The sequence below is a fragment of the Balaenoptera musculus genome, chromosome 5, assembly GCF_009873245.2.
Source record: "Balaenoptera musculus isolate JJ_BM4_2016_0621 chromosome 5, mBalMus1.pri.v3, whole genome shotgun sequence".
In the NCBI taxonomy this organism is placed as follows: Eukaryota; Metazoa; Chordata; class Mammalia; order Artiodactyla; family Balaenopteridae; genus Balaenoptera; species Balaenoptera musculus.
The window spans coordinates 2,540,086-2,562,433 of NC_045789.1; the positions used below are offsets into that span (position 1 = coordinate 2,540,086).

The 22,348-nt window shown below is 38.9% G+C and overlaps 1 protein-coding gene across 5 annotated transcripts in view; it reads left to right on the forward strand.

The window, feature by feature from the left end:
• Positions 1 to 22,348, forward strand: part of TMEM144 (transmembrane protein 144) — a 49,283-nt gene that overhangs the window by 23,372 nt on the left and 3,563 nt on the right. For 4 of the 5 annotated variants that reach the window (XM_036853240.1, XM_036853238.1, XM_036853241.1 and 1 more), the window contains 6 exons: positions 4,797 to 4,878; positions 6,735 to 6,811; positions 9,341 to 9,459; positions 12,362 to 12,481; positions 14,487 to 14,584; positions 18,936 to 18,989. In XM_036853240.1, the coding sequence (XP_036709135.1) occupies positions 4,797 to 4,878; positions 6,735 to 6,811; positions 9,341 to 9,459; positions 12,362 to 12,481; positions 14,487 to 14,584; positions 18,936 to 18,989 (550 nt within the window). The remainder of the gene's footprint in view (positions 1 to 4,796; positions 4,879 to 6,734; positions 6,812 to 9,340; positions 9,460 to 12,361; positions 12,482 to 14,486; positions 14,585 to 18,935; positions 18,990 to 22,348) is intronic. The other variant, XM_036853243.1, reaches the window with a different exon arrangement.

Sequence of the window (22,348 nt, forward strand, 5' to 3'; positions counted from 1 at the left end):
TTAAAATGGAAACAATTGTTCCCATCCTCTGTACAGTCAATTGTAAAGCGTTGCTAAGGTCACGTCTAGCCTTACGTCTTCCCTACGTGTTATCCGGGGTAAGTATCATTCAGTCTCCATATCCAAGACCACCCCAGGCGTCTTAAACAGCAGAGGGTTTAGCACAGGGAATTGTTGACAAAAAGTGTTATAAAGCCCAAAAGAGCAAAGGGAGAAGGTGGCATCACCCAGAGCTCCAGGGCACCCACCCCAGCTGGCACTGGGGGGGAGAAATGTGTCTGCCCCGAGCTGCTGACACGCCTGCAGCCAGCCAAGGCAAGATGATGCCCGACCCCCCCCCCGCCCACCGCTGGCAAAGCCGAGATGAAGCACAGTTTGGGCAAATGTAGTTGTCAGTCTTCTAGTTCCCATGGCTCAGGGTGGAAGTGGAGCGGATACCGAGAAACAAAGTGCAGGACACTCTCTTAGACACACTTCAGTGAACATCCAGGAGTCGGAGTTCACAAGAAGACAGATTTCCTTTTCTATTAAAGAAAGGCTTTGAGGACTTCCCTGGTGGTGCAGTGGTTAAGAATCCGCCTGCCAATGCAGGGGACACGGGTTCAAGCCCTGGTCCGGGAAGATCCCACATGCCACGGAGCAACTAAGCCCGTGTGCCACAACTACTGAGCCCACGTGGCACGACTACTGAGCCCACGAGCCACAACTACTGAGCCTGCGTGCCACAACTACTGAAGCCCACATGCCTAGAGCCTATGCTCCGCAACAAGAGAAGCCACCACAATGAGAAGCCCACGCACCGCAGCGAAGAGTAGCCCCCGCTCGCCGCAACTAGAGAAAGCCCGCACGCAGCAATGAAGACCCAATGCAGCCAAAAATAAATAAATAAAAATTTTTTTAAAAAAAGGCTTTGAATTATCCTTGAATCTACTCTCCATTCTTTTCTCTACTTCCTTAACTTGCTTCCTCTGTAGAGTTGTGTTGTGAGGAAACCCAGATCTTTGGTTCTAGCGGTTAGCTTTCTTCAGAGCCACAGTCCTTACATAGAACTGCGGACCAGGCTGAACATCTCGACGTGCATGCCCCCCGGGTGCCTCCTACTCCATCTCAGGTGGGGCCACCTGTGGAAGGGGACCCTGCCAGGTCAGACACAAGGTCAGCCCTGCACATACCCTGGGCTGGTGTTTCCTTTCTATCTGCCTTCAACATTTCCCAATCAGAATTACTTTTCTTACTTTAGCCTTCCCTGAAAACTGGTCCCTCTTCCTGCGTTCCTTCTCTCCGTAGAAGGTATTAGCCACAGTCATTCAAATTCAGAACCTCAGGCATCTTAAATTTTTTTCCTTTGTACCTGACCCCAGATCAAATCCTGTAAAATTCTTTCTGAATCTTTCACAGGTTCCTCCTCTCCTTTCCCTCAGTCCCATACTACCTACCCACCTGTATACAGTTGTAAAAATCTCACATCTCATTTCCCTTGTTCCATTCTTTCCTGTTGCCAGTATGACTTGCTTGTATCTGCTCTCAAATCAGGACATCACTCTTCTATTTAGGAACCTCTGAAGGCTCCCCACTGGATTCAGAATAAATCTGTCTCCTTAATCCAGCATGTCCTCCACAGTTAGAGATTCAACACTTCTTCCTAGCACAGTTTTGCCCTGGGTTGTCAGTTCACTGACCCAGAATTACTTATCATACCCGACACTTCCCTCAGCCCCAAAAACCCTTTCCTCTGCCTCCCTGAAATATCAGTTAAGATTTCCCATTCTATATGATGTTTTCTTGATTTTCTTCTTCCTAATTATCAATAGAATGAGTCGCCCCTAAACTCCCATTGTATTTTGCACTTCTTCTATTACCCACATTCTCAGGGTCTGTGTTGTATTATTCAGACAACCCTCTTTATCCTTAAACTATGAGATCCTGAAAGACAAAGTCTGTTATTTTCTTTGTGCACCATTTCTCCCACCATCACTATCAGACTTCGCTACACAGTGCTTGACATATAATAGATGCTTGTTGAAATCAGTTGTCAGTGTAAACACACACGTGAGTTTTACTAATAGTAATGTGTGTAGGGTTGCAAATCTAGGGAAATGGGAAAGGTTGAAAGTATAGAGAAGTACCCTTGCGTATAACATATTGATTTATTTTTAAAGTTTCCCATGCTTTTGAAAGCATTCACAGACTCGATCATGGAACTTTGTGTTTGACACACTGTACCAAGTTCTTCAAGTCTGTAGCCCAGAAGACCTTGTGATCTATTTGGCTTTATGTTCATATCCATAAGATACATCTCATTACCTTGTCCTAACTCAGCGCCACCAGATCCCCTCTTGACCTAATTGAGCTGGATTCTTCTTTCTGGCTCACCCATTTTGTGTCTAGTACACAGGCTCAGACCACTGATTCCTTAGTCTTCATTTCTTCCTCGTGCTCAGCACCCCGTCTCCCATCCAATTTGCAGTTAAACTTCTCAACTGACTAACAAACATATTTTGAGATTTTATCTCAAAAATACCAAAAAGTGCCAAAAAGTACCCTGAGAATTTTGTAGCCATTACTATTTAATTCTCATCACAGTTCTGTAAAGTGGGTATATCTCCATTTTTTATTTTATTTATTTATTTTTATTTGTTTATTTAAAAAAATTTTTTGGCCGCATTGGGTCTTTGTTGCTGCACGCGGGCTTTCTCTAGTTGCGGTGAGCGGGAGCTACTGTTCGTTGCGGTGCGCGGGCTTCTCATTGCAGTGGCTTCTCTTGTTGCAGAGCACGGGCTCTAGCGGCACAGGCTTCAGTAGTTGTGGCTCGTGGGCTCAGTATTTGTGGCACGTGGGCTTCAGTAGTTGTGGCTCGTGGGTTCTAGAGTGCAGGCTCAGTAGCTGTGGTGCACGGACTTAGTTGCTCTGTGGCATGTGGGATCTTCCCAGACCAAGGCTTGAACCCGTGTCCCCTGCGTTGGCGGGCAGATTCTCAACCACTGTGCCACCAAGGAAGTCCCTCCCCATTTTTTAGGTGAAAAAAGTCGAAGGTCAGAGAGGTTAAGTGATTTGTTGGAGGGTCACACAGGTGTTTGAAGAAGCACTCTAGGGCTTTTCCTATGTGTCCTTCAAGTATATTTCTAACATATCATCCTCTATTGCTATTAGAAAAACAGATGGGTCTATACAAAGTAGAGGGTTTTCATGGTAACTTTGAGAAGAAAATGCAGTTGCAGTGTCTAATGTTAGCTTTGCGAATTAACATATATATGAGCGCACACACATGTCTATTTAACAATTAAGATAGACACATATAATCAGGTTTTATGCATTCAATTTTACTGAGTGTCAGGTACTTCGAGGACCTTGAAGCAGATGGAAAATGTGGTTCCTATCTTCTATTGAATTGGAAAGTCTTTAGAGAAAAAAGATTACATGGACCTGTGGCAGATGGTCTGGACCGTGTGATGACGATTCTCAGTGTTTTGGGAATTCAGAGAAGAGGAAGATAGGGGAGCACCGGCCCGGGGTGGGGCTCCCTTCTGACAGTCAGCACTTCACGTCTTCTCTAGTTTGGGTAAGAGGTGAGGACACGGTGTGTCCAGCTAAGGAAGGCTCACAAACAGGACACACAAGCTTGGAGCAGGGACTGGTCAGGGAAAGAAGTCCATGGGGGGATTATGTTGAGAAAGGTTGAATGGGGCATGAAGCAGAGAGCAGTAGAAATCAAAGTGAAACTTGAATTTCCTATGGAAGGGAATATGGAACCATTCAAGTTTATAAAGCAGCCAAGAGACTGAACTAAGGAAGCTCACTCGACATTTTTAATTTTTGTACAAAAGATAGCATATCTGGGTTCACTAGTCTGCACTCAGCTACCCATACTATTTCAGTCTCATGTGTGCTTTGAAAACTTCTTATATTGCTTTAACTTTTGAACCATGCAAATGTTTTTAAAAAGGAATATCAAAAGTATACCAAAGTTGTTAGTTTCCTTAAGTTAATTTAATATTTTAACACATTTTAGCATTTTTGCGTGGTTCAAAAGTCAAGGTCAGTGAGGCATTTGTTACAAAGATACTGGACATGAATAGTCAGTGCCTTAGGAGAGAGAGGTATTAGGCTTAAGCGTGTGTTTTTATCTCTTAAAATATACTCTGGAGGTCTTTCCATGTCAGAGCACAGAGGGCATCCTCATTCCTTTTTTATGGCTGTGTCATATTCCACTGGACGACCATGAGGGTCAGCTCACCTGAGTGTGGCCGTACTTGTGTTAGAGGTCCTGGAGCAGGACCGGTAGGATTACGAGTGGACACACCTGTGCCTTTGGTCCATGGCCCCAGGGTCTCCTCTGTAGGGGGTCGCACAGTTCTGCACTCACACCAGTGGTACTTGCCTCCTCAAGTTTGTCCAATTGAGGATGTTAAGCTTTGGGGGGGGGGTTTGTCAATAGAACAGGTGAGATATATTATTTCAAGGTGTTTCCATTTGTGTTTTTTACCATGTGATTCCAGGGTTAAGCATGAATAAACAGAAAGATGGGGCCATTGACTAAAACAAGAAAATCAGGAGAAAGATCTGATTTGGGAGGGAAGCTTATGAGTCTAGCTTTTAAGCTGTTGTAATTAAGGACAAGGAGAGATGTCAAAGAGAACGGCAGTGCTGGAGAAATGGCAGGACCGCCGAAGAGGCAGTTTGGAAGTAATCATCGTATCGTTAAGACTTAATTTAAGCTGTGTTTTCCCTTAAAATTCAGTGAACTTAATGTGAACCAGGGTTATGATAAATGTCACTAAAATTTATTTTCTTTGCAGTGCTTTCATATTTTTGTTCATCAAAAGCAAAATACCAAATAACACATATTCTGTGGACACCACACCATTAATAACAGAACATGTGAGTAGAGAATGAGAACCACCTTGATCTGAAACATATAATTAAGATAAAAGGAAAATGCATGGATTTGAACGCAGATAAGAGGGTAATGGGGTATTTTTTTAAATCAGAGCTATCTGAAATATTTTAGCATATTTATTATGGCTGGGTCTATGTAGCAATCCATATTTCCACAGTAAAGATGCTCAACAAACACAGAGGTCTACTTATTTTTACTAACGGTAGATCCCTACTAGGAGACGTGCACACAAGCCCATATTCTGGAATAACTTAAGGATTTCCGCAGTACGGGAACGCTAAATACTGAAGAGGAACATGAAAGTGACTTTAGAAAGGGAGAGGAAGGAGGTTTTAAAGTAGGATTGGGGGAAGGCAGGGACCACAGATAAGACAAAGCCAGTGAAAGGGTAAATCAAGTCACACGAAAGTGGGAATTAGACTTGACTTTTTTCTAGTTCTCTTTTCTGGCATATCCCATTCCACTCAAAGGTGAAGACGGGAAATATGTAAGGAGTCACTGTTTTGACCCTGAAGAACATAAATTAGTCTGGAATAGCAAGTCTAGGTTAAACAGGGGCAACCTTTACAAGACAGCCCGCAGCACTAGTGCCAGTGGCTCCGTATACAGATGTGGTTCCAGGGCAAACGGCCACGGCCGTGAGCACAGACTCCGGCGCCTCGGATGCTGAGTGTCCCGTGCACCTGCCGAGGGCCCAGTGCTGGCTGCCGCCCTTGAAATCCCACCTCCCACCCACACACTGAGGCGCTGCCTCTACTCCTTACTTCAGAATGAATCGTTTCTTCCCCTTCCTTCTTCCCCTATCAAAACTCTTATCAACTAAGGTGACAGAAACCTTAGTTAAATCGACACTAAAGTCAAATAATAAGTAGCTTAGGTGTAAAAGGAAAGAGATGTATTGATCCGTAGGCCTCTCTGATCAGGGAGATGTTTCAGAGAGAATGAAGGAGTGAGACGGGGAGAAGGTGTCTGGTGTTCCTTGCCCACTTTAGGGACCCAGATACCTCCTAACCAACTTCCCTGCACACAAAGGGGGAAGAAAGGAAAATAAATGCAACTTGGTAAAAGCTACAGAGTAGGCTAATGGCCTTAGATTTTTCCATCAAGATGGAAGTATGTAAGCAAACTGAAGTTTAAGGATACATAAAAAGTATTGGTTACGATGTTGCCATACATCACGAGCTGCTCGTGGGGTGAGAAAGCATGATTGCCAAAGGAAAGCTTGATTTAGCACATAACGTAGAATTCAAATGTACAATAGTTTCTCATCTCTTATGAAAGCATTAGGAGTATGGCATCAAGGAAACTTCAGCTAAGAGACAAAGATGATTACATTCAATAGTAGAAATATTATGAATTTGCTTATAACTTTTCCTGACTTAGAATATTAGCTAATCTTAAAACAAGGCGGGAAATGTTTCGTTAACTAATTTAGTTTAAAAATCTGGATAAAAATATGCCTGTTGATCTTAGGTATTCCATAGTGGAAGAGCCTAAGTTCTAATTTCTTTACAAGTTATTAAAATTTGCAAATAAAATGCAAGCATTAATAACTTTTGTTAGCTTTGACAGGTGTATCAAAATAGCCATTTAATAAGCTGTGAAAAACATTTAAACAGAGAAGTTGCCCACTGCCAGACCATTCTGAGTGAAAGAGAAACAGAATCAGAAACATTTGAGTCTAGAGATGCCCACAGAATCAGAATGCAGGGTGACATGGTCATATTTTAAAGAGTGTTTGAGAGAGAAGAGAAAAACACTGAAAATCTTCTTGTCACCAGTGTGGTTATCAATTGAACGCTGTTCTCCTTTTGATTTTTGCCAATGTTTTCAACAGGTGATTAACAAAACTCAAGATCTTGATCCTGATTATTCCTGGGTGGATAAACTTTCTACAGTGCAAAACCGCTTAGTGTAAGAAGAGGTTCTCTTATTCTGTTTCATATTTGGTTAAAGCAAGAGTGAAGTAATATTCATCTGAGTTCAAGACGAAAATGGTAACACAAGCTTTGACTTCCTAGCTCCATGGTAGAGAGACTTTCAGGTCGCTTGCTGAATTTTAAGGTACAGAGGGCCTTGGTCTCAGTGCTCCAAGGAATTTCTAAGCCACTGCAGTGTCTCTGGCCAATAAGTAGCTGACAAAAGCAATCTCATTTTGCAGGACTTTCGTGCCTGAAGTAAAAGTAAAGTTAAAAAAAAAAAAAAAAGCAAAGTAAAGTAAAACTATAGGCCACAGAGTATAATGGCCAGTATGCCCCCAGCAATCACAATCGAATTAGGTCCGCGTCTCCATTACATTACCCAGGATGCTCTCCACTGGAAATCCCTCCGCTCATGTGTCAGACAGTTTTATAATCCCAAGATATTGATTGTCAAATATAGTAGGATATTTTGTGTCCATGTAGGTCCTAGCGCCCACCCCCAATTCTTTGTATCAAGACCAGGAGAGTTAAGCTCAATGACAGCCCTTATATTTTAGGGTTTGGGGGGCTGGCAAAGAAATATGAGAATGTTTATGTTTTATGTATGAAAATGTTGTATATTTTATATAAGAAATATGAATGTGTAATAGTATGTAGCTTGCATTTTTCAGTTGAGGGCTGTTTTAGACTTTTTGTGGTGACACCTCAAGGATAGAAGGCATGTCCTCTGTTAGTATATACAATGATCTCACAGTGGGAAAGAGGCAGTACTGGGCGCATAATAGATGCTCAATAAATACTTGAATAAATGGAATGAATGAAAGAATGAACTAACCCACACGCTTTGGAAGAAATAAATATGTTGCTATTTTTGCTTTGGAATAAAATAGATCTATCAAACAAAACATTTTTCACAAAGCATTGCCTTTGTTAAGGGAATATTTGTTAAGAAGAACGTTTTCAGTTGTCTCACTGGCCAGCCTAGTCTATTAGTCTGGTCTGCGTTTGGGACCCTCCTCCAGGACCACGTGGTCTAGGCCTCCCCAGGATGCAGGGGTTTCCATCATGAACAGAGCTCACTGGCCATGTGAGTGCCTACAGTCTCATATTCCTTAAAACACCACTAAAATAGACGTCTTTTTTTTTGTTTTTGGCCGCACCCCGTGGCATGTGGGATCTTAGTTCCCCAATCAGGGATCGAACCCATGCCCCCTACAGTGGAAGTGTGGAGTCGTAACCACTGGACCATCAGGGAAGTCCCTAAGCATTTGTTTTCGAGCTTGGAAAGGTATGGTTTTTGCCTAAAACTCTTTCCTGTTTCATGCCATTGTCCTTTGTATTAAGCCAAAGGGATTGTTCCAGAATATTAATCACCTCCCTGCCAAAACCACTGGAAACGCTTGCTTCACGCAGATATGGCCCAAGTCTGAGGGATCAACGTGAGCCTAGTGCTTAAGGCAAAACATTTTCTTCTTACAGAAAGTAAAGTTTTACCTGAAATATTCAAATTATTTTGTTAGGGAATTCCCTGGCAGTCCAGGGTTAGGACTTGGTGCTTTCACTGCAGGGAGCCCGGGTTCAATCCCTGGTCCGGGAACTACGATCCCACAGGGCGTCAGCATGGCAAAAAAAAAAAAAAGGTTTCTTAAATTATGTTATTAAATCAGCACTTCCCCTTGACCATGCCTAAGGCCTAGGTGAGTCTGTGGATCTCAGTAGTTGTTTTGAACAAACGTGTGTTTGGTCCTTAGTCTATTCTAGTCATTATTATTATCTGTGCTCTTGTCACAGAGGGTTTAAAAAAGAAGCATCGGGCCCGGTGTCAGTCCACAAATACTGCATAATTTAATGAGAGAGCCAGGTTTATTTATGTCGCCTGTAGAGTATGATGGCAATATTCTCACCTATGTAATGACAGTTTATCGTGATAATCCATTGCAGCGTCTGTAAATCATGTCCTTCCACCATTAGACGGTGGAGGACTGAAGCTGCATCACAGCAAGGTGGCATCAGGTACCTTGACCCTGCAGGGCACTTCTGGGACTTTTGCTTGTCACCCCACTTGAGATAGATGGGTGATTGCTACATAATGCCTTGTGATTTCCACTTTGAAGCAAGCTTTTTTTTAGAAATTCACGTTCTTTTATTTATTTATTTATTTATTTATTTATGACTGCGTTGAGTCTTCATTTCTGTGCGAGGGCTTTCTCTAGTTGTGGCAAGTGGGGACCACTCTTCATCGCGGTGCGCGGGCCTCTCACCATCGCGGCCTCTCTTGCTGCGAGCACAGGCTCCAGACGCGCAGGCTCAGTAATTGTGGCTCACGGGCCTAGTTGCTCCGTGGCATGTGGGATCTTCCCAGACCAGGGCTCGAACCCGTGTCCCCTGCATTGGCAGGCAGATTCTCAACCACTGCGCCACCAGGGAAGCCCTGAAACATGCTTTTGATATGAGTCCATGTGTGCGTTTGGCAGAAACATTGCTTTGGGCCCAGATGAATAGTGATTTATTTGTTTTTAAGGGGCTGCAGTCTCGCAGTAATATCTGGAATACTCTATGGATCTACATTTGTGCCAATCATTTACATCAAGGACCACAGCAAGAGAAATGATAGTATATATGCAGGGGCAAGTCAGAACGGTGAGAGGAAAAAGTTATTTTACTTTATAAATAAACTCAATACCCATGTTTCTAGTTAAGACTATAAAAAGAATGGGACTGTGGTAGATATTGGTACATAGATTTGTCGATGAAAATTCAATGAACAGTCAAGTTCAGGAGCGAAAAAAGGGAATTTTATCTGAGCCAAATTGAGGATTATAACCCAGGAGACAGACCCTCAGAAAGCTCTGAGAACTGTTCCGCCTGTTAAAAGGCAAACGCACTGTCATATACTTTTTCGAGACAAAGGATCGTACATCAAAATGACATACTGATATTTTACATAAAGTTCACCAAGGATACATAGTCCAGGTAAGCAGCTACAAACCTCTGTAGCAGGTCACGGTGACCTGCTACAGAGCTGGGAAAGAACACTCTTCTTTTAAGAAGTTATTATACATTGGTAGCATCCGAAGCAAAAAAGAAATTGATCTTTACGGTCAAGCAAGCACTCCCATTTTGAGAAGCTCCAGTAAAAGTGTAATGCAGATGCACACCTCACATTAGGGAGGAAGGAAGCCCAGACAGACACAGAGGGAATTTTATGTTTAGATTTTCTCATCGCGCCTTAAAATAAAATTTCATTTCATCAGATTTGATCTTACTTTGTCATTGCAAGTGGTGAGTTAGAAGGGCAAGGGAAACTAAAAAAATAAATAAAGGACTGTTTGAATATTTTCATGGAATCTTTAACATACAAATAGAATCAATTTTAGTCAGGATTCATTTCAGCTACTTGGATCTTAACACATGGTTTCTGGCTTTGCTGCAAGATTTGGAGATTATTTTCCAGTTTGATGATCTCTAGGAAAATATGTATTCCTATCCTCTTTAAAAAAAAAAAGATAAAAAAAAAACTGAAGTGTAGCACATAGTACTTTAAAATCAAATAAAGGTAAAAATATAGCCTGCTTAGTATATTATTTTTCGAGCACAGAGTAACGCATTGAAAGGCCCAATGTAATGCTGCCAAATTATCTCAGTTTCTAGCGCTAGAATTAATCTCTCAAGACGTCACTTCCACATAGTGTGCAACAACCTTCTGCAGGCTCCAAAGGAGGTGAGAGTGTCTAATTCAGGATCCTGTGATTATACTGAAACGTGGCTTACACCCACGAAACGATAAAAGAACTATGTCGTGGTTAAGACAGTTCTACATCCATGGCACAGGAAATGAATGTCATCAGATAAGGGAGATTTCTGGAGGGCAAGCCATGAGGGAAAGATTGATGGAGAAGCTGGGATTTGAACTCTAAATGAGCAGATAGACTTTGAGTGATTACCATGATCTGTTTCTTCCTTTTTATATTCAGCCCCACGAACAGTACTCAAACTTTTATTAATTTCTGTTTTTTTAAAAAGATTTTATACAAATACCTTTTGTATTTTTATTCTTTTCATTTTAAAGGATCAAAACTAATAAAAATAGAATAACATAGGATAAATTAAGAGAGAAGGAAAAAAGAGTGACAAAATAAAACAGAGCCATGAATGAGTCGAAAAACTGTGCTACACTTGTACACTTGCTAGTAATGAGTTATAATTTGGCTCTAAGATTCCTTACAGCCACAAAGGAAATCAGATAAGCCCCAGAATTCAGCAAACACAAGATAAAAACAACTAATTGTTCAGGAGTACAGTTGTTCTTGGTACCGGGACATAATAAACAATGTCTTCAACAATCTCTTCCCGTAAATAGTACCATCAGTTCTTAGGGATCTTTCTTATGACAACTCAAATGTCGTCTGATAGAGATACACTTTATTCCAATTTATTCAAAAAATAATTCAAGGGGACATATTTTTTTAATGTCACTTATTTAACAATCACATAAATAGTATATGCTCTGTGCTGGCCACTGTTCTAGTTACAGTAATAACTCAATTGACTCTCCTAGCAACCTTGCTGGTTGGATACCATTATTATTCCGGTTTTACAATTGAGAATATTAAGACAGAGAGAGAGTAGGTAATTTACCCAAGTCTCCAAGTTAGCAAGTGGCGGATTGATGAGTCCCACCAGGTTGTCAGTGTTTTAATCGCTAGATTATGCTGCCTTTTCTGGTGGTCTTTGGGTGGATGTCTTGTTGTGATATGACTCAGAAGTAGGATTTAAGACTTTAGAAGAAGAGACAAACCCTTTGACTTTCAAGATTTTCTGCCTAAACAGGGCCACTCATCTTTCTCCAAATTTCGTTGAGAGAAACAATGAGCCCAGTGTGACCTTCCCAGCCAAGAACCTGCATTACACCCATCTGTTTGGCCAAAGGACCCTCTGCTTTAAATAGTCAGTGGAGTTGGGTTTCTCAGATATTGGGCCACCATCTGTGTTATTAACTCCCCCCGTGTAGTTAGGTTTATAGAAAACAAATAAAATCCTCTTTGGAATAACTTCCTGAATATCCTTCTGTATAGCTGCCGGGGTAGCTGTCATCTGCAACCTGGAAGCTGGTCTCCAGACTGATCAATACACCATATAAAATTAGCACTTCTAAAATTTTTTTACACACCATCCCCCAACTACAGTCTACTTGCAGATTTGCTACAATGGCTATAGCCATCAGTAATATTAGGTCTGATACCTGTTCTTAAAAAAGGAGATATTAACGTGATAGTCACATAATGTTTGTTGTTTCTTATTTAGCTTTCCAAGATAATCATAAAAGCCAGTCTTTCAGATTTGATTATAGTAACTAACTTCTTACTATTTTAAATATGTTTGTTAAAATTCTATATAAATAACATGTAGATGATAAAATAGAATTAATGCTTCCTTTACATTTAAGGTTGATTTGAGTGAGTTGGTTTTATTCTTAGAACTCTAGATGTATTTGAAATGACTAAACTGATATGCTTGAGAGTTTTCTAACCTGTATTTCCAGATTTAGACTACGTTTTTGCACACTTCAGCGGCATCTTCCTCACAAGTACGGTCTACTTTCTGGCCTACTGTATAGCCATGAAAAATAATCCTAAACTATATCCCAAAGCAGTCTTGCCAGGTAAGAATATTAACGACAGAAGCTCTTCTTACTCCGTGAAAGTATCATGCCCTATTCATTTAGCTTGAATAATCGTCTTCTGGAAACCAAGCCATTCTCTGTGTGTGTCCGTTTTTGTGTGTCTGTGTGCGTATGTGTTCATTCCCTCAGTGACTTTGGCCCAGTTCACCACCAAATATGAAGGATTTAGAAACCATGAAACCGGGTTTGAAATGCCATGTCATTATTACAGAACCTAGAACTTGAACAATGAATCTAAGATTGTTTCCTGTGCTGAAACATCTTGTGTATTGAGGGTCAGACTTTAGTATTTCTTCTTCACCAACTAAGGATGTATATTAAAAGCCAGAGTCCTGGGGCTCTCTCTATATTTTTATTTATCTATCTATCTATCTATCTATCTATTTATTTATGGCTGTGTTGGGACTTTGATGCTGCCCTCGGGCTCTCTCTATTTGCAGTGATCAGGGTCTACTCTTCGTTGAGGTGCATGGGCTTCTCATTTTGGTGGCTTCTCTTGTTGCAGAGCACAGGTTCTAGGCACGTGGGCTTCAGTAGTTGTGGCTCGTGGGCTCAGTAGTTGTGGCGCACAGGCTTAGTTGCTCCGCAGCATGTGGGATCTTCCTGGACCAGGGATCAAACCCATGTCCCCTGCATTGGCAGGCGAATTCTTAACCACTGCACCGCCAGGGAAGTCCTGTATATATTTTTAAAGTGTCAACAAATACGAATCTCCAGTCACTTGGGAAAATAAACATTTTCTCCAAAAATTTAGGGGAAATTATTTTAAAGTTTTAAAAAGTTATGTTAAATGCACATGCTTTTGGATTTAATCAGTTAGGCATTGGTTTAAAAAAAAGTGTATATATAATGAAAAGTTATAATTTCTCATTTAAGAGTTTGCTATAATTCGATATGGAATATAGATCCACAAGTAAAATTTTTTAAAGAACAAAATAAAGCATATGTCAGAGATTCAATTTGAGTGCCTGATTCATTTAAGCCAAAGTGTGCCACTGTACCACTATACCGTTTTAGAAAATGGTAGAATATTTACTGAATGTCTAGCTAAAGCATCCTGAAAATTTTAGCTGCTATTTTTATTCAAATTCCAGGAGGTTTTTCTTTTCCCCCCCTTAGCGAAGCATCATCCTGAATTTCACATATTTTTTATATTGTCACTAGGGAAAACATTTTCTCCAAAAAGTTAGGAGAAATTATTTTTGAGTTTAAAAATGGCATGTTAAATGTACATGCTTTTGGATTTAATCCACTAGGCATTGACGGTAATATATGTGTGTGTTTGTGTATATATATATACATACACACACACATATATATAATGAGAAATTATATGTATTATAAATATAATGAGAAATTATAATTTCTCACTTATTTAAAAGTTTGCTATAATTCAATCTGGAATATAGGTCCACAAGTAAAGTTTTTTAAAGAACAAAATAAAGCATATGTCAGAGATTCACTTTGAGTGCCTAATTCATTGAAGCCCAAGTGTGCCACTGTACCACTATACCATTTTAGAAAATGGTAGAATATTTACCGAATGCCTAGCTAAAGTATCAAACATTTTAGCTGATATTTTTATTCAAATTCTAGTAGTTTTTTTCCCCTTAGCTAAGCATCATTCTGAATTTCACAGATTTTTATGGTCATGGTTTAGAGTAAATGGTGTTTGCAGAATATGTTCATACCCAGTATCTTCCCTGGGTCCCCCTCCACTACCCAATCTTTACCTCAACTACTATTTTGGGTACTTGATTTCATGTCAATAAGGTAAAAGGTAATCTTTATACCATAGAGTCAAGAAAAGAGAAATCATTTGGTTTCCAAAATGGTCCTAAAACATGGCTAAAAAACCCATGTTGGCCGGCAGGGTTGATAGGAGTGTGTTGACCTGAGCACTTTAACATTCCCACTCTACCTGGTGTGTGGGTTTTTCAGGAGGGGAGGTGGTTGGTAAACGTGTGGGGTGTGTGTGTTTCAGGATTCCTGTCTGGAATACTCTGGGCCATTGCTACCTGCTGTTGGTTCATAGCGAACCACTCCCTCAGCGCTGTGGTCAGTTTTCCAATCATCACTGCTGTAAGTAGCTGAACTGCTTTTCCAAATTTTTGTTTTTCAAACGTAAATCTAATTTTTCTCAAGCATTCTTAGTGAATCACTGAAGCCTGTCAAGGAGTTTGATTTTTCAGGAGTATAATTCATATAACAGATTCATGTAGATAAACTGATACCCTCTAATCTCATGTCCTTGATCTCTAAGGGAATATTGCTAACCTCATTTTAGCAGGTTTGTTAATCTTTGAAACCCTTGCAGTTTTTGTTTGGTCGTTTTACCTAATTTCGTTTGGGATGCATTGTAATTTGCTATTGATAACAATATTCATCTCTATATAACAGTTTATAGATGTAAAAAATGCTTTTGTGTGTATTATCACACTTGAATCTCATGATATCCTTGTGAGACAGAGAGTATTTCAGCCCCTGTTCATAGGGTTCGTCAATATTTTAAGGAAGGCTTTCAGAAAGTGCTGAAGCAAAGTATTGTCTCTGGATGGTGCCATTTATCATGCATTCATAATGCAGTTTGCTTCATCTGATTTTTTTAGGTGCCAATCATGTAGCGCATAGGTAACAGAAAAACAAAAATGTTTCTTTTGACATAGGCAGGACAGGTATTGTCAGGCTTTTTGAAGATGAGAAAATTGAGGCAATAGCTGACATAGTCGTCTGAAAGAACATGGCTACGTGGATATCTCAGGGCTTCTCAGGGGAGAGTTTCTTGTATGCAGGGCTACCTTTTGCCTTTAGTATAGAATCCAATTTAGAATGTTTCAGGTTCCTTATGGTACTAGGACCGAGACACACACACACACACACACACACACACGAATTAATTGCTTTAACGTTGGGCTCTTACTTCTACTCTAGTATCTTAGATTGTTAAGTTGTTTACCTGCCTCCCTGCTTCCTAAGTCGTCATCATAAACAAAATTTGCCTAAAACATTCTAGCAGCACACCTGTGCAAGCCTACAAAACTGATATTTTTAAACACATTGTCTGGTCTAAAATACAATTGCATAAAAGTTTGAAACATCCTTAAATTTTAATTTAAATTCTGGGTTTTAAACAGCATATTTTGACAGTTCTGTGTTCATAAAACTGTTGGCTTTAGTTTTTATTTGAATTTAGTGGTACACTAAAGTGAACTATTTTAATAGGTTAGTTTTTTTTTAATTTAAAGGGCTCACATTTTGACATTCTTAATTTCTATTGAGGGAAAATGTTATCAAAATTGAGCAAGTTATAAGGAATATTTTTAAGTTTAAGTCCTCATCATTGGAATGGCAAAAGACCCAAATTTTTTCACAGAAAGGGTTTGTTTCTCATTATTTCAAAGATATTTAATGCTAGAAGTGACCATATAACAGGAAAATGTAATGGGCAATGGGATATATCACTTACCAGTGAAATGCTTAAAAGTAAATTTGTAGAGCAAAGTATACAGTATGATATGCACCTCGACTAGGGATGCAAATGTAATTTGACAGTCATATCCCACTACATAAGGAGGAATGACACATTAAAATAGATGCAGTCATTAATCACATCAAATTTAAACGTTGTCACATGATAGTGATTTTGTCTTTCAATGAAGTTATATTCTTGAACAAATGTGGATTCTTCAAAACGAGTTTGAAGCAACTTTTTGTATAAAGTACACAGATAGAATTAAGCCACACAAGACAAAACAGAAATACAAACACAAATAGAAAATGAAAACTATGATAAAAGTGAGAAAGTAAGCAAATAACACAGAGAGTAAATAGTTACGTGATTAAACATTGTTTTGCTTTTGCTTGCAAAAGGGGGTGAGACAATGTGATAACTAATTCTTTTTAACTGGTAACATTATTTCCTCAGAAAAGACCAGTTATTTTCTAACACTAATTTTTTTTTTTGCTTTTGTTTTTTAAACACTAAATTCTTAATAGAATTTATCCTATGGGGCCTTATACAGGGGACGTGGAACAATAATAAATAATATTCTTCACAAAAATTTTATAGTAGATAGAGATATGGTTTTCCTCCTACTGTTTCTTGTATTAAGTTATGGTAAAGACTTAGGACAAGACATTAAAGCCTAATTCAGTGGAAGTAAATAGCTGAGGCAGGTGGGGTGTAGGCGAAGGGCCGGTGGAAGTGGTCACTGTGGCATTTGGAGACTCGCCCATCAGAAGGATGATTCTCAAACACTGTCATGAAATCAGGCGTCTCACCCACCAAGTGTGGCTTCCTCTGGACCCTGAGGATTGTTTCCAGGAGGGACAGGTATTTCTGGGAGGTGAGGGCCTAGGTCTTTATTGCTACTGGGCTCTTGCTTGGTTCCACTGTCGTTAGTTCAAAGACAGCCTTATCTGTATGCAGAAAAGATTTGGCCCTGCCCTTCAGGATCTTACCTTCTTCTTTATTTTATTTTCACGGCAGAGCTAGATTGGTTTTAATTTTAACTTTTTTGGCTGGAAAATTTCAAAGACACCCATCACCCGGCTTTAACAATTATGAATACGGTCAGTCTTGTTTCATCAAGAGTACATTTTTCAAACCCCAGCAGCATACCCTTCTTCCCTAGGACATGTATTTCCATTCTTAGGACCCATTGGTGACTAGACCGAGAGTTCCTTGAAAGCAGCACCTACATTGTTTATTGGCAAATGTCCAATTAAAAAGAACAAAAGAAAAGGAAAAGAGAAAGAAAGAAGAAAAGCCCACGTAGCAGGACAGAGGGCTGGGTACCTCTGCTCCCAGTCTTCCTCAGGGAATTGAACGGCTGAATCAGCTTCTCAGGAAGGTGAAGCCTTTCCAGATGGCTCAAGCTCACCTTCTTTTCCAAGGCTGATTTATAAATGTGTAATTTGTACTCACTTACAATAGAAAAATACGCAATCCCAGTGCCAAAACAGTTGTGACTCTCATTTAAGATGCCCTTCTTCGTTGACTGTCCTTTGCCAAACCAGGGTCCGTACACACTTTGACTTCTGCTTGGGTTACATCTAGCAAAGCACCGCTTCCAGTAACCACGGTGCTCCTTGCAATAACTCTGAGGCCATGTCTAAACTCATATTTAGAAAGTCATGAACCAGAAAGCTTCAGAGGTCAGTGGTACCTCTTGGTATTGTCTTCTCCCATGTACTCTGAAGGGATTAAAGAGGATAAAATTCTTGAGTGATTGGCATGATAGCATTAATATTTACACCCTATTCTATCATTTCCTCCCATCCTGCCCCAAGTCACTATGAAACTGCTAAAGGGCCCAGGTGCTTCTTGTTCGGTTTGGATTTTGAGGCTTAGGACCATACGTCATTGGTAGAAGACAGTTCCTTTGACCTATTTCTCTGGCTCTTTTGATCTTGACTTTTCCAGATCCCAATAAACAGAGAGTAATGTGTTCCTGTTGCTTTGCTCCCCTGCCAGGAGTGAAGTCCAGCTTTGCTGAACCAGTCATGTAGACAGTTGGAGTGGTGGAGGGGAAAACAGGCTGGAATTGTTTATTTGAAACTCTTCCAGAGTGTGTGCAGGGTTTGAAAAGGAATCATCAAAATGCTGATACAGTATGCCTTCTACACAAAGACTGCAATTAATCTAAATTCCAATGTTTTCCTTTCTCAACGAAAAAAATTAATAAACTTTAATAGCTTAAAGTTTTCAGATTGCAGAATCATCCTTTTTCCATCTCATTTCTTCTCTTTTGTGCTATATTATCTCATTCCTGTCTTTGTCTCCTGCTGACTAACCCGTTGTTTATTTTTCCTTACACGGTTTTTCCATCTTCCCATAATACTATCTGTAGCATTCACTAGAGCATAATGTGAGACATAGCTGATTACTGTGCAGTAATATCAGCTAAAGAGAACTTTAAAGTACATGCTGCTCCCATATGCACATTATTTTTCAGGTCCAAAAGAACATACTAAAATTTCTTTAGTTATGATATTATCTAATGCCAAAGGAAGTTATAAGTTTATTCATACACTTTTTCCTCTTAAGCCCATTTCTAGAATCCTAAGGAAGTAGTTCACTAGAAAAAATAAACTACTTGCTTATTAAAATATTTTATTATAAATCACATTAAAGAAACACATTGTTATGGCATAAAATATTATAGCATCATCAAAATAATAAAAATGAAAACCATAAAGAAAAAAAAGGAAAGAAGTCTTCATTTTTTCACCTAACGCTACTTAGTTTAACTCAATGTTGAGCTCAGATTGAGATCATGAACAGTTTTTCCTGACAATATTGTTATATTGTTTTTACAATAGAAATTTATTTGAGGAAAGTGTCAGGTCAGCTCTCCACCTCACTGTATTTGTGTAGAGTACAGTCACAGAAAAATAACCAATTTAAATAAAGTTCTTATTTTTATTTAAGGGTCCAGGATTTATAGCTGCAATGTGGGGTGTCTTCATGTTTAAGGAAATACAGGTATGTACACGAAAGGTGTAGGTCCAGTTGAGAAGGGTATTTAATACTATGTGTTATTTTCTGAAAACTGCATGCAACACGAATTAATTTGACAGGTCAGATGTTCAAAGTGCTATTATCTCTAACTAGGAAAGAAAATATTAATGATATGACAATTATTATGAACATGTTTTTCTCCACCCCAACTTCAGGGAAAAATGCTTTAGTTGACTTTATTTTCCTGTAAGAGATTTTGGTTAAATAATCCAATAAAATATGATAGAGGGGAAATTTTATTTAGTGTAAAATATGGTAGATAAACAAGATGAAAGATTTTTTATCCCAAAGATTAAAATATCCCTGAGGGGAATTTGGGAATAGATTTTCTGTTGACTCTCATGCCTCCCAAGGTCCTCCATATCCAACGACCAACTTTACAGGAAAACAGTGTGGTAGCAGGTGACAACTACCTCTTCCCTCTCGAGTGTAAATGGTGTTGACATTTTTTTTTTTTAAATTTATTGGGCTGTGTTGGGTCTTTGTTGCTGTGCATGGGCTTTCTCTAGTTGTGGCAAGCGGGGGCTACTCTTCGTGGTGGTGTGTGGGCTTCTCATTGTGGTGGCTTCTCTTGTTGTGGAGCACAGGCTCTAGGTGCACAGGCTTCAGTAGTTGTGGCACAGGGGCTCAGTAGTTATGGCACACGGGCTTAGTTGCTCTGTGGCATGTGGGATCTTCCCGGACCAGGGCTTGAACCCATGCCCCCTGCATTGGCAGGCGGATTCCTAACCACTGCACCACCAGGGAAGCCCCCAATGGTGCGGACTTAAAACTGCATTTATCAAATAGTTCTAGGATGTTTGTGTGTATTCTCATTAAAAATTGTTTTAGGATTTTTCCCCTTTACCTTTATTTGTGGAAAAAGTCTTCAGTTGAGCAACCTATGTGAATAGTATTTTGTAATAGTTTTTACTAAAAAAATATATAAACTAGAGACACTGTCAAGGCATCATAGGTATAATACTTTTTGTCTTAATAAGCAGCAAATAATTCCTATTTCTAAGAAGATCTGATGTTGCTAATCTCTGGGAGCCATAAAGTGAACATGTCACTGGATAATTCTTAAAACGATTATTCAGTTTTACATTTAAAACATCATTTCATTCATTCCAAATGAAATGTTTTGACTTAGAAAGCCATAAGATGTTAATACAAGTAAGGTTTTCAGATTGAAGAAGTAATAAATTTGTTTAGAAGATATTTGGATCGCGATCTTAATTTTTGTGTTTTTAAATTTACAAGACAATTTAAAACATTTATAGACCCATAAGTTACTTTTGTGCACATGTTTCTTACTTATTTTAGTTAGGGTTGCTTTCCACAGAAAGTAATTCTATGCCAAAGGCACACTGTAAATCTCTTTGCAAATATTTCATCTGCCTCGTGAAGGATAATGATTTCTATTTAAGAATTGGGTATTATCCAGCATAACACTCTGAAGCCTTAGAAAAGAACAAGTAAGTAACCATAGCTTATTTACAACTATAGATATAAATAAGCACAAACTAAGAATAGATTTATTATGAAGCATTTAAAAATTATTTTAGTCACTACCACAGTAATAACGATACTGAATTTAAAATCTTCTTCCCTAGATACAAGAACGCCCTTGAGAGAGAGAACCCCTAACCATTGGGCCTCGTGTTAATTCTTCAGAGTCCTCTAAAAAGACACTAAGCACATTCAAAGAAATGTTTTTTTAAGACACCTTTTAAAAAAACAGCTCAGACCAAATAGAGGAGGAACTTTTAAAAATGATAAAACATGACCAAGTAGGGTTTAATTCAGGAATGCAAGGATGGTTCATAATATGCAAGTTAATTAATGTAATTTATTATACTATTAGATAAACAGAAAGAAACTCTGTGACAATATATATTCAAAAGGCATTTACTAAAATTAAAAACCAGTTTTTAATTAAGAAAACAACCTCTTACAATAGTAGAAACCTCTTACAAATAGGAGGAAGCTTTAGTTGACACAAGATGTCTATCAAAAAACAATAGCAAATACGTAACTAAGGTGAAACATAAGCGTTCTCTGTCAATTCTATCTCAATAGAACTGAAAAAAATAAGAGTTCTCTGTAAGTTGGAAGTCATAGATTTTCCATCATTGCTATTATTCAGTATTTTCTGGAGATCCTAGCCAGTGTGATAAGATAAAATTAAGAAATAAGAGGACTAGGTATAGGAGAGAAAATTGTCATTTGCATATAGCATTCTCTTCTTTAAAAATTTAAGAGTATCAGCTGAAAATCTTGAGACCCACTAAGATCATTTACTAAGGCACTGAAATATAGGATAAATATTAGATCAATAGCTTTCCAATATGCCACTAAGGACCAATTAAAAAGAGGAAAATAAATGCTATTAATACCTACAAAAATTATAAAAATAAAAGAAAATAATTAACAAGAAATGTGCTGGATTTATAAAATCTTTTCCTTTACTGCAGAAGTTTACTACAAAACATAAAAGACTATCAGAATAGATAGGAGACTCATATATCCCTGATGGAAGAGCTCACTATGGCTTAGGCAGCACCTCCAATTACATTCAGTGTAATTCGGATAAAATCCCATTGTGTTTGATCTGCAGATTTGAGAGTGAGTGCAAAAGTTTGGCCAAGTATGTAAGTAAAAATAGAGAGAGGGCAAAGCTGAAAGCACAGTGAGTTTTGCTGACCTTTTAACTCTAGTTTAAAAGCCTTACAAATCTGTCTACAGACAGAACTTAAGGTGTGCCCAGCGATACTTATTCAATGCAGATACTGAGTTGCCTCTTGACAGCAACTTTAAAGGAAAGTTTTAAATACTTCCCATGCCAAGGAGTTTAAGAAAGAGTTAGCAACTAGACAGTGATACCAAAATCCTATTTGAATTTAAAAAATTATTTTTCTTAAAAAGAAGATAAAACCCTAGAGGAAAACAAAACCAAAACGTTTATCTTTATGACTCATAGCTCCTATCAGATATGTCTTGAAGCCGTCCTAAAAGACACATATTTAAAAGTCTACAACCTGGAGCAATAAGGACTTAATCAGAGATCCAAGCACTTTTTGTGTGAAAGAGTTTAACGATTTTATTTCATTTTAATGACATCAGTGCTCTGGTTTGTCTGCTTTGCCCTTGAGACATTCTTTTATATCTGATATTTGTTCTTCTTTGGGAAGTTTGTTTTAGAATCTTATATTTAGCTATTTTAAACTAGACAGACATTATATTTTTAGCAACACATTTTAGTCAGTGTGTCCACAGTAATCCCAATGCAGGGGATTGTTACCACAGCAATTGACAGGTCCGTAGCAACACCCAGATAAAGA